This window comes from Lampetra fluviatilis, chromosome 43 (assembly GCF_964198595.1).
Source record: "Lampetra fluviatilis chromosome 43, kcLamFluv1.1, whole genome shotgun sequence".
Classification (NCBI taxonomy): Eukaryota; Metazoa; Chordata; class Hyperoartia; order Petromyzontiformes; family Petromyzontidae; genus Lampetra; species Lampetra fluviatilis.
In genome coordinates this window covers 10,415,520-10,428,938 of record NC_136317.1, presented here as the reverse complement: position 1 = coordinate 10,428,938, position 13,419 = coordinate 10,415,520, and the positions used below count along the sequence as shown (strand labels likewise).

Here is a 13,419-nt window from a genome sequence, read left to right as displayed (position 1 = left end):
CATAGAGGGTTCACGTGGGGATTGGCTTGCTGGTCCCGCTTTGTAGCCAATAAGGGGTGAGCCAGGGAGCATGGCCTCGGCGTGATCACGGCATGTTAGCAGGGGTGATTGGCCTGGCCAATCGGGGCCTCAGCTAATAGGAAGCCGGATCAGAGGCGTGGTCCCGGGATTGACAGGGAACCATCGGGAACGGTCAACGCTGTCTACGGAGGATTGGCTGGGGGGTACCACGTGACGAAGGGATTAAGAGAGAGAGGGAGAGAGAAGTCGGGAGCAGACTTGGGAACGAGAAGAGCAGGAGTCACGCGCGTACGGGGCTCTGGGTGACACGTGCGCGGTGGGGACTTGGCGGGAAGTCTGCCCGCTTTCCGTTGTCTGTCAGCAACGGGGAGTGTGTGAAGTGTAACTGTGGAAGTTGAAAATAAAAAGGACTGATTCCGGAAGCCGTCTCAAGAAGGTTTATTACATATATGTGAAGTTGTCACCCGACGGGGAGAGAGAGTGCTGCACAGTCTACATCCATGAGGAGATCGCGTCTGCACTTCAAGAGAGTTCAGCGCTGACAGCGCCGCCGCTGCTGCTATGTCGTTATTAACGGAACATGACCATCGGGAACGGTCAACGCTGTCTACGGAGGATTGGCTGGGGGGTACCACGTGACGAAGGGATTAAGAGAGAGAGGGAGAGAGAAGTCGGGAGCAGACTTGGGAACGAGAAGAGCAGGAGTCACGCGCGTACGGGGCTCTGGGTGACACGTGCGCGGTGGGGACTTGGCGGGAAGTCTGCCCGCTTTCCGTTGTCTGTCAGCAACGGGGAGTGTGTGAAGTGTAACTGTGGAAGTTGAAAATAAAAAGGACTGATTCCGGAAGCCGTCTCAAGAAGGTTTATTACATATATGTGAAGTTGTCACCCGACGGGGAGAGAGAGTGCTGCACAGTCTACATCCATGAGGAGATCGCGTCTGCACTTCAAGAGAGTTCAGCGCTGAAAGCGCCGCCGCTGCTGCTATGTCGTTATTAACGGAACATGACCGCCTCATCACCGTGACGGGGACTATTGTTCGTCAAGCCGCCGGCTGCTGGAGTGTGGCTGTGTCGCTGTGCATCTCACTGTTAACATCGATCAGTGAGAGTTGTGTGGAACAACTCCTACAGGCAAGAGAAGACAACTGCTCATCGACTGCGACTGTGGTTACCGGAATGAGCTTGAAAGTCCATTCATCGATAAGTATCACAACTGTACTTCGGGTCCGTCGTTTTAGTCCAGCATGTCTTCAGAGGCTACTACAGCTGCAGCCTTCTGGAGGTTTACAAGCATTTTCTGTACTTAGGTCCCAGCTGCCGGGTTCGAACTGCGAACCTCTGCAAAAAGCGGTGCCGGATAGACACCACACGATGCACACCAAAAATAAAGAAAAAGATCCCCCGTATAGCCTTAACAGACTGTTGGGGAAAGTGCTGTTTGCGAGGGTGGGTGGCCAGCACCACACCCGGCCGCCTTTGTCTCCCTGGTAGTGATGTTTACACATCACACCAGGTACTCAATTGAGGCTAAGTCGACCTAGGGGAGGCCCATGACCAGTTTAGATAATCGTCACTGGTGGAGACCGTGAGTGGAAATCGAACTCGGGCCATCGGGTTCGTAGCGCAGTGTGCTAACCACTACACGACCGCACCCCAAAGATACACACCACACACACACACTCACGCCAGATGCTCCCCTTCCAGTGGAATGATGAGTTCCATGATGGCCTTATTTGTTGCAGTGAGCACAGCCTCCTGTACTCGTTCCTTGAGCTCCTCCAGACCCCATTCGTGCAGCGCGGACACCTGAACCCCAACCCCAGCACACAGCTCCCTACTGGGGTCAGGGGGTACATGGGTGGGGGGAGATCATAGGGGACAGAGTTAATGTAAAAAGGCCATTGCACCTGATACCACTCCTCCCCCAACGCCAGGTGCTTGTGACCCTGTTGCATGTGGCTTGTAACCCAACATGTTGGGGAAAAGCTAAACTACTAAACTATTAGATCCGAAGCTTTCGTGACTGCAGGAATTACTCTTTGGTTAATTCAGTAAAGTCACGTAGAAAATAAAATCAAATAATAATAGAATACGACATTTCGATTGCAACACAGGCAACCGGCATCAGGTAAGAATGAATGAGAAAAAAACCAACATAGTAAACTTAGAAACACAATGCAACACAACACAGAGAGCCGGACAACAAAACAGCCAACACCCCACCTGGCTGAGCGTGGTCAGCTAGGTGGGGTGTCGTATTCTATTATTATTTGATTTTATTTTCTACGTGACTTGACCGAAAAAGAGTGCTAAACTATTTTTAATTTACCAGGTAAGGTCCACTGAGCTATGTAGCTCTTCTTCAGAAGTGACCTGGCCACAATTGATAGTTCCTGGCCTGTGTCAGGCCAGGTACACTTTGAGGCCACATGAAGTGTCGAAGGCTCGCCGACAGGTCACAGGACATACCCAGGTGCCATGGGTTGGCTGACTGAGATGACTAACAGATGCACCAGCTGTACCCCCGTACCGTGCCAAATTGCTGCATTTTAGCTACCCACTCATTGTTGTGAGCATCACTCGTCTGCCCTCAGTTATTTTTGGAGAGCGACTGCCTCCAACTGCCCAGTAGCGTCCTTCACAAGCCTCTTCCATAGAGGTCGATCTTGACACCGCTGGTACCAGTCTTCAGCAAGACCATGTAGCTCCACATCCTCCCGTACCACATCAATCCTTCTCTTCTCCAGCCCGTGTCATGCCCATTTAGCCCCCTCTATCCGGCCAAACAGAATCTGCTTGGGCATGCGGTGGCTGTGCATTCAGGCTATGTGCCTTGCCTGCCGGAGTAACTCATGAATGGGAATGTGTCCAGATATTTCAAACCGCTCCACACACATACACGAGGTACTTGTGTACATGCACTGCGGGGCCCTCACTGCTGCATGAGGTCGATTTTGTTGTGAACCTCGAGGATGCGCGATCGCGCGGCCTCCGAGAGGCCGAGTTGGGCGAGCACGTGGAGCACCGTGTCCTTCTGCCTCTCCGTGCCTGTGTTGCTGATGTCTCGCACATGCACGATCACGTCCTGCACACACACACACAGGCGTGGCGGTCGCAGACTCCAGGATTCCGTTTTCTACTCATTGTCACCATACTCGACGAGAATATGTTGTTTAATCACCATTTACAAAATATAGTCAAGACCTGCAATTTTCATATCAGGGCTCAACGACACATTCAACCACTCTTGAGTCGTGACATAGCCGAGACGATGGCATGTAGCAAAGTATGGACAAGGCTCGATTATTGAAAATCACTACGGGACGTCTGACAAAAACATTCGCAAGCTGCAGCGTGTACAACATTCTTTGGTACTGCAAGATCTGACCATGTTCGTCCAGTGCTCGCCAAGCTGTATTGGCTTCAGTTTGCTGAACAAATACATTATTAGGTTCCACTCATCACACACAAAATGCTTGCCACCAGTGAACGACAATACCTTGCTGATCTCATCAAGGTACATCACGCGAACTCCGGTCATCTTCACAGTGGCCGTCGAACAAAGACGGTCACTGCATCGCGCGCTTTCTAATGCGCTTCTGCGGCCATCTGGAATGCTCCAGATTGAAAAATAATTTCATTTGAACTGCTTTTTGTGTTTAGCTTGTTGTCCTTTCCCCGCAACTTCGATTAGCATGGTTGGCTACATACAGTGCAAAAGAAGTTCAACGTACATACATACAGACACAACAAATATATAGACTGTTGAGGGAAAGTGCGCTGTAAGCAAGCACGTATGAAGGCCGGCACGGCACACGAATGGGTCGTTGGACAAAACCGCGCCCAGCCACCTTTGCCTCCCAAGTGCCAATGTTTCCACACAATAGCAGGTACTCATGTATGGCTGTCAGTTGTTGGTCTTGAGGGGGTCGCCAGGCTCCACAGCGCTGTGTGCTAACCACTGTGCCACCGCTCCATCTCAAAGACACAAAATACAAACACCCCCCGAATAGCCTTAACAGATTGTTGGAGAAAGTATTGTTCGCGAGTACCTATGAAGGCCGGCATGGCACACGAGGGGGTGGGTGGCCAGGACCATGCCCGGCCGCCTGTCTCACAACAACAACAGCCGCCATGTGCACAAGCGTCGTGGTGACGTCACCACGACGCTTGTGCTAGGCCATGTGTACCTTGAGGCCACATGAAGTGTCGAACGCCCGCTGGCAGGTTGTCACGGGGCAGACCCAGGTGCCACGGGTCGACTGACCGAGATGACTGGCTGATGCACCACCTGTGCTCCCTACTGTGCCAACTTTCTGTGCTTTAGCCACCCGGCGCTCCGCTCGTTGTTGTGAGCGTCGCTCCTCTGCCCTCCGTTGTTGGAGGGCGACTGCCTCCAACTGCCTAGAAGCATCCTTCACAGAGGCTGATATTGACACTGCTGGTACCAGTAAATTAGCAAGACTAATCAGCTTCAAATCCTCCTGGACCAGATCTAGCCCATGCCACACCTGTTTAACCCTCGCTATCAGGCCAAACAGAAGCTACAAGGACATGAGGTGGCTGGGAATGCTGGCTACATGACCCACCCAACACAACCTAGTCTGCAGGAGGAGCTCACTGGTAGGACTGTGTCCAGATAGGGAAGTAATAAAATAATAAAAATAAAACATAATAAAATAATTCTCACGACGTGAAATCGAAATGTGTCCAGATATTTCAAGGATCTGTGAGCTTATCCCACAATCCAGTCTGGTTACACACAGGATGGATCATAGACAGACCATCCTGTGTGCAGATGTTCCTTTAAAGGGCTCCACGCTTCGCAGGCATAGAAAATAGGGTGCATAAGATGGAGCAATATGCCAGGTAGCTTCCACACAGCGTTACGCAGCTGAAGAAAATATGATGCCGCTCGACTGATTCAGAGTGAGATCTCGGCTACCAATTATGCACACTGGTAAGGTACGGAAACTTCTCCACTATCACACACACACACACCGACCCGACCACCGACCAACCCAACCATCCAATAGCCATCATCCATTCACCCACAAACCCACCCAACCAATTAACTACTATTCGCAAGCATCTATGAGGGATGGAACGGTGCACCTATGATGGGGGTGGGTGACCGACACCACACCTGGCCACATTTGTCTTCCCAATGCTGATATTTACACACTGCCCCAGCTACTCATATGAGGCTGAGTCTATTTTAGGGAGTTCAAGGACGGATTCAGATATTTAATCACCGATGATGGCCGTGAAAGGGAATCGATCTCGGGTCGCCGGGTTCGTAGCACGCTAACCGCTACACTACCGCTCCCACACACACCCACTTACCCACTAACTGACCCATGAACTCACCCACCCACTCATCCACCCACCCGCACGCATGCCGGCCCACCCACACGCATGCCGGCCCACCCACACGCATGCCGGCCCACCCACCCACCCACCCTTTCACCCACCCACCCATCCACCCCCTCACCCACCCACCCCCTCATTCACCCACCCATTCTCCCACTCACCCACCCACCTACTCATCCACTCACCCACCCGCGTGCACGCCGGCCCACCCACCCACCCAGCCACCCACCCACCCATCCCCTCACCGATCCACCCACACCCTCACCTATCCACCCACCCCCTCACCCACCCATCCACCCACCCACCTACCCACCCACCCACCCACCCCCTCACTCATCCACCCGCCCGCCCGCGCACCGAGTGCAGGACGTCCTCGAGGGTGGCGGAGAATGCGTGGACGAGGCCGTGGGGTAGGCGCGAGAGGAAGCCCACTGTGTCCACGTAGAGCGCCGTGGTGCGGCCCGGCAGGAGGCCCGCGTGTGCCGTCACGTCCAGCGTCGCGAACACTGCATCGTGCGGCTCCAGCGATAGGTCACGTGTCAGGGCGCGCGCCAGCGTCGTCTTGCCTGGGGTCACAGATGGCAGGGGCAAAGGCACGAGGGGAGCGAGTTGCAGGGGAGTGCATGAGAGTGAATGGGAGTCTTGTGAGACCAAGAGGATGAAAGTATGTTTAATGTAGGGTTAGGGAGCATTAGGGTAGTACAGAGTAAGGCTGACAAGGTAGGCAAGTGTGGGAGTGGAGTGCTGGTGTGTGGTGGCGTCAACGTGTATATATGCATGTTGAACTTCTCTTGCATCTTACGGAGCTAACCGTGTTAATTGGAGGTGCAGGACAACTAAACAAAAAAAGCAGTTCTGAGGAAATAAATGTTCAACCTAGATGATTTAAGAGTTAATAGCTCCAATGGCTTACTAATATCGGAAGGAAGAGTATTCCAGACGGCCGCAGAAGCGCATCTGAAAGCGTGCGATGCCGTGACCCTCTTTGTTCGATAGTTAGCCAAAATCCACTGTGCAGTGGACTCACCGAAGTGGGCGAGCGGTGGACTGACCGAAATGGGCGAGCAGTAGACTCACCAGAGTTGGTGTAGCCGACCAGCGCCACGACGGGCAGCTCAGCCCGGCTGCGCTGGCTGCGCAGAAGGCTGCGCTTGCGTGCTACAGTGCCGAGTGCACGCCGCAGCCGCTGCTCACGCTGCTCCAGCACGCGGCGCTGCGTTTCCAGCGCCGTCTCCCCTGGCAGCGCAGACGTAGACGCAGATGCACGCCCGGACGTGTCAAAAACACGGGGGTGCCGCTGAGCTCTCTCTCATTCGCAAGCAGTTGGCTGGGATATAACAATCGTCATCCTCACGATCATGAATATTTGTTTAAACTGGAGGAGGAATCCCATGATCTATAAAGCTCTTTTTCACAGATATCCAGTTAGGGGCACGGGCTTCAGAACATTACAACAACAAATATAAAAACACGATAGGAGTGCAAACTATAAGAAAGGTAAATAAAAACTTTTCAAAAAATATATACAAATAAAACTAAATGATTTTTATCCTACCAGGTGAGGCCTCCTGGTCACAGGGGAGGGGACCTACGACTGCCTGGAACTCACAGCCTCTAAACCCTCACTGCCAAGCTCCCACAACTCGTTACCCTGTTGTGACGGTCCAAAACCACTGCGCCACGAATCCACCCAATGGGTATGAATCTAATACTGTGTTGACAATCAGCAAAGCACATGTGAAGGAGGTTATGCGTCGCGGTTCTCACCTGGGCCTTTCAAATACCGCGATCCTCCTCCTTGCTGGTCTAGATGTTTATGCTCCTTTCGCATCCGAGATCTACAAAGTCAAATGAAAAATAAAAATTAGATTTTACCCGCTCGCTTATCACAGGCCCAAAAGCCAAAAGCCAAAAGCGTCTAGTAGCCAGCAACAAACAACGTTATTTAAGGTAATAATTGATAAGAGTGAAACACGTTTCATGAACTGAGCAAGGTTATTTTTTTATAAAAACTTGGGTGAAAGGTGAGATGGGAGAGAGATAATTCCAATGTGCAGCAGTGCGAGGGAAGAAGCAGAAAGAGAAATGTTGTGGTTTGCAGTGTGGTGTGGGTGAGTTGATGAGTGAGTGGATAAGTGTGCACGTGTTGTTGTGACCTGCAATTTGGTGAGTGAATTGGTGAGTGGATACAATGAATAGGTGAGCAGGTGGGTACGTTAGTGGGTGAGTAAATGCTTGAGTGAGCCAGTGAGTGGATGAGTGTGCGTGTGTTATTGTGACCTGCAGTGTGGTGAATAAATGGGTGAGTGGATGTAGTGTATGGATGAGCAGGTGGGATCATGAGTGGGTGAGTAATTCAATATGTGAGCGAGCTAGTGAGTGGATGAGTGTGCATGTGTTGCTATGACCCGCAGTGTGGTGTTCTGTTTACACAGAACATGCCAATAGTTGGCTGTGTCGGGTGGTGGCGGGTTTTAATGAGACATTTATATATTTACGTGATCTAACCCAAACATCTCTATTATGGAAATACGAAAGACACTACGTAAGTATAAATATCTACATATTAATAATTAATTAGGGTTAACCCTCATAATTACGATCACAATGTTGCTGATGGTTCTGCTTGCCGCATGAGGGGGATGCTGGCCAGGGCGATCTGTAGTTTGGCCTCACGTGTCCGCGCGTGCAGTTGGAAGATGCGGAGTACAAGCGAGTAGCGGTCCAGCACAGGCAGGCCCCACGCCTCCTCCAGGCACATCTGTGAGCACACAATGACAATAGTCCCCCATGTTCAGATAACTGTCACCGGTGTTGACCGTGAGTGGGGAATCGAACCCGGGTTGCCGCGTTCATAGCGCAACACGCTATTCGCTACGACACTGCTCCTCACCTAACAGCACACAAAGATAAAGATCCCCTGTAAAGCCTTAATAGACTCTTGGGGCAAGTGCTGTTCGTCAGCAGCAGCACCTATGAAGGCCAGTCCGGCACACAAGGGGGTGCAGTTCGCTGCACCATAAGCAGTAAGAAGAGGCGCACACCACCATGAGAGCCAGGTCAGGATGACCTGGCGGGAGAGAGAGATCTAGCGGCTGGGGCTGTGGCTCAGGACCGTCGACAAGACAGCGCTGTCCTCCGAGTCTGCATGTGTGATGGTGAGCAAACACACACACACTCAGCTTGGCTGGATTCATTTCGGGTGAGCATCAAGGAGAATGTAAGGAGGCCCATTAATGTCTGCACCTAAACTAAACTAAATTTATAATACCAGGTAAGGCCCACTGAGCTATATAGCTCTTTTTCCAGAAGTGACCTGGTCACAAATGATAGCTCTACAAAGTGTATCTCACAACGTTGTGGTTAGGGGTGCGGTCAGGTAGGTTAGGGGAACATTAGAGGTATGTAATTTGTGTTCATGTTACGGCCCAGCAATTCCCATCATTGGCCAGGGCTGCGAGGCCATTTAGGGGGGCAGCTGTGGCAAGCCCCCCCGCCTCCCCAGCTCTGCCCACCCTTGTGGTCTCAAAGAGGATCATGGGAGACCTCACTGTCACGATCTGAGGTATAATCGGCCCCATGGTCTTAAGCAGCCTCCCAATCCCTCGGATCCCTTGAGTCGCGACTACGAAGATCGGCCAGCTCTACACGGCTCAACGCACGGTCACCTGCTTATGCGTCGGGTTACGCCGAGGGGGCGACTCGTGTGCACCGCGGTCGACCTTCACACTCCACCGCTCACCTCCTGTGCCACAGTGAGTCGCTCCATGTTCACGAAGACGGCCGACAGACGAGGAGATGCTCGCACCTTGTCTATTGGCACACAAAGACAAATATCCCCTGCGATAGCCTATAACAGATCGTCGGGGCAAGTGCTGTTACCAAGCGCCTGAGGTCAGAACAGCACACGAGATGGTGGGTGGCCAGCACCACGCCTGGCCGCCTTTGTCTCCCTAGTGGCGATGTTTACACACCGCACCAGGTACTTATTTGAGTTGATCTAGGGGAGGCCCAGGAACGGTTCAGATAATCATCACTGGTGTTGACCGTGAGCGGGAATCGAACCCGGGTCGCCGGGTTCGTGGCGCAGCATACTAATCGCTACGCCAACGCTTCTTGCCTAACAGGACAAAGAGACAAAGATCCCCTGTATAGCCTTAACAGACTGTAGGGGCAAGTGGTGTTAGCGAGCACCTATGAAGGCCAGAACGGTACACGAGGGGGTGGGTGGCCAGCACCACGCCCGACCGCCTTTGTCTCCCTAGTGGCAATGTTTATACACCGCACCAGGTACTCATTTGAGGCTGAGTCGACCTAGGGGAGGCCCGGGACCGGTTCAGATAATCGTCACTGGTGTTGGCCGTGAGCGGGAATCGAACCCGTGTCGCTGGGTTCATAGTGCAGCGCGCTAACCGCTACACTACCGCTCCCCACACTCTCTCTCACACACACGCATACAAACATTGCGATCACTCAACTGGGATTACACACAGCAGCAATCACTGCCTGCTGGAAGGTCAAGGTCACCTCATGCCACACAGAGTCACTTTGTGCCACATAGGGACATCTGCCACTAGGGGTAACCTTTGAGATGTGTTCAGATGTAAGTCGCTCATCGTGTGTGAAGGGCTCTGAGAGATGCCCCTGGAGTTAAGAAAAACAGCTCTGAAATTTCGATTTAAAGCTTTCGTGACTGCAGGGATTCATCTTCTTGGTTCTTTCGGTAAAGTCACGTAGAAGGGAAATAATAAAATAAGAAAAATAAAACATAAAATAAAATACATTTCTCACGACGTTCCGGCCACAACACAAGCAGCCGTCCTCAGGTGAAGACAGAGCTGGCTGAAAGACAGTGCTCCAATGAACACTGCTAAGCTTGGCAGCGTATTTTAAGCTGGTGGGAGGAGAAGAGCGCCTTGACAAAGGAGTTTACATATAAACAGAAGAATTTAGCATTGAATAAGCTGTGTTAATGTGACAGAATTAGCAGGATGTTAAAGTCAGAAATTAGCATGTAACTGGGAGATTAGCATGATGTTAATGTGAAGAATTAGTATGTAACTGGTCACGGAAGTGGCTAGGTTAAAGTCAGAGTTTACATATCAACAGAGGCATTTAGTATATTGACGCTAAGGAACTGCAACCACCCACTATCATACAATAAACCGATGTGAAAGAACTAAATATAAACTACATCAACATAATAAATGTACTCAATATATTCTCCAATAATCTGAGCTATTAACATTAAGTAAAGTGGGTATACAAAACACTATATAATGACTATCATATAGTGAACCGGTAAAAAACAAAAATATAAACTACATCAATATCATCAATATACTCAATATATTCTCCAATAAGCTGAGCTACTAACAATAAGTCATTATACATTACACTTCAATGTCGCAAAAATGATTATAATATGCCTCCATCTAATCTTTTTTCTTACATCACACGACTATACCCCGTATTATAAACTGCCATAGACAGACCCCAACATTGAATTATACACTGCGTTACTATAGACTAAAATAATATTACACTTGTAATATTACACTATGTATTATTCTACCAACCTTACTGTATGCCACACTGCTGTATATTAACTATGCAATTACGATACTATATATTACCTCATGAATTATATGAAATATTACACTGTTATACTATTTATTATTATACAATCTGGTATAAACCATACCATTGACCGTCACGTGAAAGGTACTACGAGGCAATGCCAGCGAATGGACTGCAGTCTAAAAGTCACCGTAAAACAAAATCAATCAAGACCCGAAATGGTTTATCATGTCCTTCCAATGATTGCTGAGCCAGAATCCATCTTCTCGGTTGAAATTGTCTCTGTGTTTGTATATGTGTATTGCCTCGTGAACGAATCTCTCATGGTAGACGGATGGCTTTCAGAGAACCTCCGTCTTGGAGAAGTCAATGTCATGTGAACCCACTGAATTATGACAGTGATCTGCCACGGCTGAGGTGTTCGTCCTACTGTGTTTCAGGTCTGCATTATGTTCACAGATTCGGTCCGAGGCATGTCGTTTGGTTTCTCCAATGTAACTGCTACCACAGAGGCAACTTAGTTTGTAGATGCCCGGGTACTGTATGTCTGGAACCACATCTTTTACAGGCGGGACCAGATCACGGATTTTATGTACTGTGTTGAATCCGACCTGGATCTTGTGTTTATTCAGGATTTTGGAGATATTTTTTGTGACCCCCGCAATGTAGGGTAAGGTGATGGTTTTGACTGGCTCCTCAAGAGGATCCTTCTTCATGGTTGGAGTGATGGCTTTGCGGATTGTGTAGTTGGAGTAACCATTAGCCTTGAGAGCTTGGTGTACGTGCTTGTGTTCCTGGTCGGAGATGCATTGGGATCTATGGTGTAGAGTCTCGATGAGGGAATTCTTCTGGGATGGATGGTGGTGGAAATACGGTTTTAAGTACGCATCCATATGGGTAGCTTTCCTGTAGACAGAGTGGCTCATTGAACCATCAGGTCTCCTTTTAATTAGGACATCCAAAAAGGGTAGCTTGCCATCCTTTTCGACTTCCATGGTGAATCTGATGGCTGGGTGTATGGAATTGATGTGGTCGAGGAATTGGTCTAGAGCCGGCCGGCCATGTGGCCAGATGACAAAAGTGTCATTCACGTACCTCTTCCATAAGGTCGGGCGTAGAGTGGCAGTCTGGATGGCGTCAGTCTCAAATTTCTCCATGAAAACGTTGGCTAGAACCGGAGATAGGGGGGAGCCCATTGGGGTGCCCTCAGTTTGTTTGGAGAAAGTTCCATTCCAGGTGAAGTATGTGTTGGTTAAGCAGTGTCTCACCAGGGGGGTACATCAGTATAAAGTCCTTGATGAACCAAGTCTTCAATGATTGTGATGGTGTCAGGTACAGGAACCTTGGTGAATAAGGAAACCACATCAAAACGGACAAGCAGGTCCATCTTCTTGGTTCTTTCGGTAAAGTCACGTAGAAGGGAAGTAATAAAATAATAAAAATAAAACATAATAAAATAATTCTCACGACGTTTCGGCCACAACGTAAGCAGCCGTCCTCAGGTGAAGAATGAAACACCACCAAGCTTGGAGCGTATATTTAAGCTGGGTTGGAGGGGGGGAGGTGGGAAGAAGAGCGCCTTGACAAAATAATTTGCATATCAAGAGGAACTTAGCATATGGAAAATGCGTAGGAGGTGGGCGGGGGGGGTTTCAAATTAATATTATGCCCGTGCATTATGCAGGATTAGCAGCATCAAAGGGAGGGGGAAGGGGGGTAGCATTAACAAAGGAAAGGAATGTAAATAGTATGTAGCTGCAGTTACTAAACAACCACGTAGAAAACTAAAGTATAAACTACATAAACAACTAAAGTATAAACTACATAGCATCATCAGTATACTTACTATACTCTACAATAAGCTGAGTTACTAACAGTAAGTAATACATTACAATTCTATGTCGTAAAAGTTATATAATATGCTTCCATCTAAACTTTATTCTCTTACATCACACGAGTCTACACCGTACTATATACTGCCATAGACAAACCCAACATTAAATTATATACTGTATTGCTATAAACCACCCTATACCTTATATATTTTAATATAACACTATGTATTATTCTACCCACCCTAATGTGTATCACACTGCTATATGTTTACTATACAATTACGATACTATATATTACTTTGTACATTGTATTAAGCATATAAATGTTATACTATGTTATACTAAAGACATGTCGTTTGGTTTCTCCAATGTAACTGCTACTACAGAGGCAGCTTAGTTTGTAGACGCCAGGGTACTGTATGTCTGGAACCACATCTTTTACAGACGGGACCAGATCACGGATTTTATGTACATAAAATCCTTTTACAGTCTGTAAAAGATGTGGTTCCAGACAAACAGTACCCTGGCGTCTACAAACTAAGTTGCCTCTGTGGTAGCAGTTACATTGGAGAAACCAAACGACATGTCTCGGACCGCATCCGTGAACA

General features: G+C 49.2%; 1 protein-coding gene across 5 annotated transcripts in view; it reads right to left on the bottom strand.

Moving 5' to 3' along the window:
• LOC144947111 (putative GTP-binding protein 6) overlaps positions 1-13,419 on the bottom strand; it is a 31,949-nt gene that overhangs the window by 6,736 nt on the left and 11,794 nt on the right. For 2 of the 5 annotated variants that reach the window (XM_078876318.1, XM_078876323.1), the window contains 7 exons: positions 9,139-9,209; positions 8,027-8,157; positions 7,164-7,234; positions 6,474-6,632; positions 5,754-5,962; positions 2,960-3,108; positions 1,708-1,860 (listed from right to left, as the gene is read on the bottom strand). In XM_078876318.1, coding sequence (XP_078732444.1) covers positions 1,708-1,860; positions 2,960-3,108; positions 5,754-5,962; positions 6,474-6,632; positions 7,164-7,234; positions 8,027-8,157; positions 9,139-9,209 — 943 coding nt within the window. The remainder of the gene's footprint in view (positions 1-1,707; positions 1,861-2,959; positions 3,109-5,753; positions 5,963-6,473; positions 6,633-7,163; positions 7,235-8,026; positions 8,158-9,138; positions 9,210-13,419) is intronic. The other 3 variants (XM_078876319.1, XM_078876322.1, XM_078876320.1) reach the window with 3 other exon arrangements.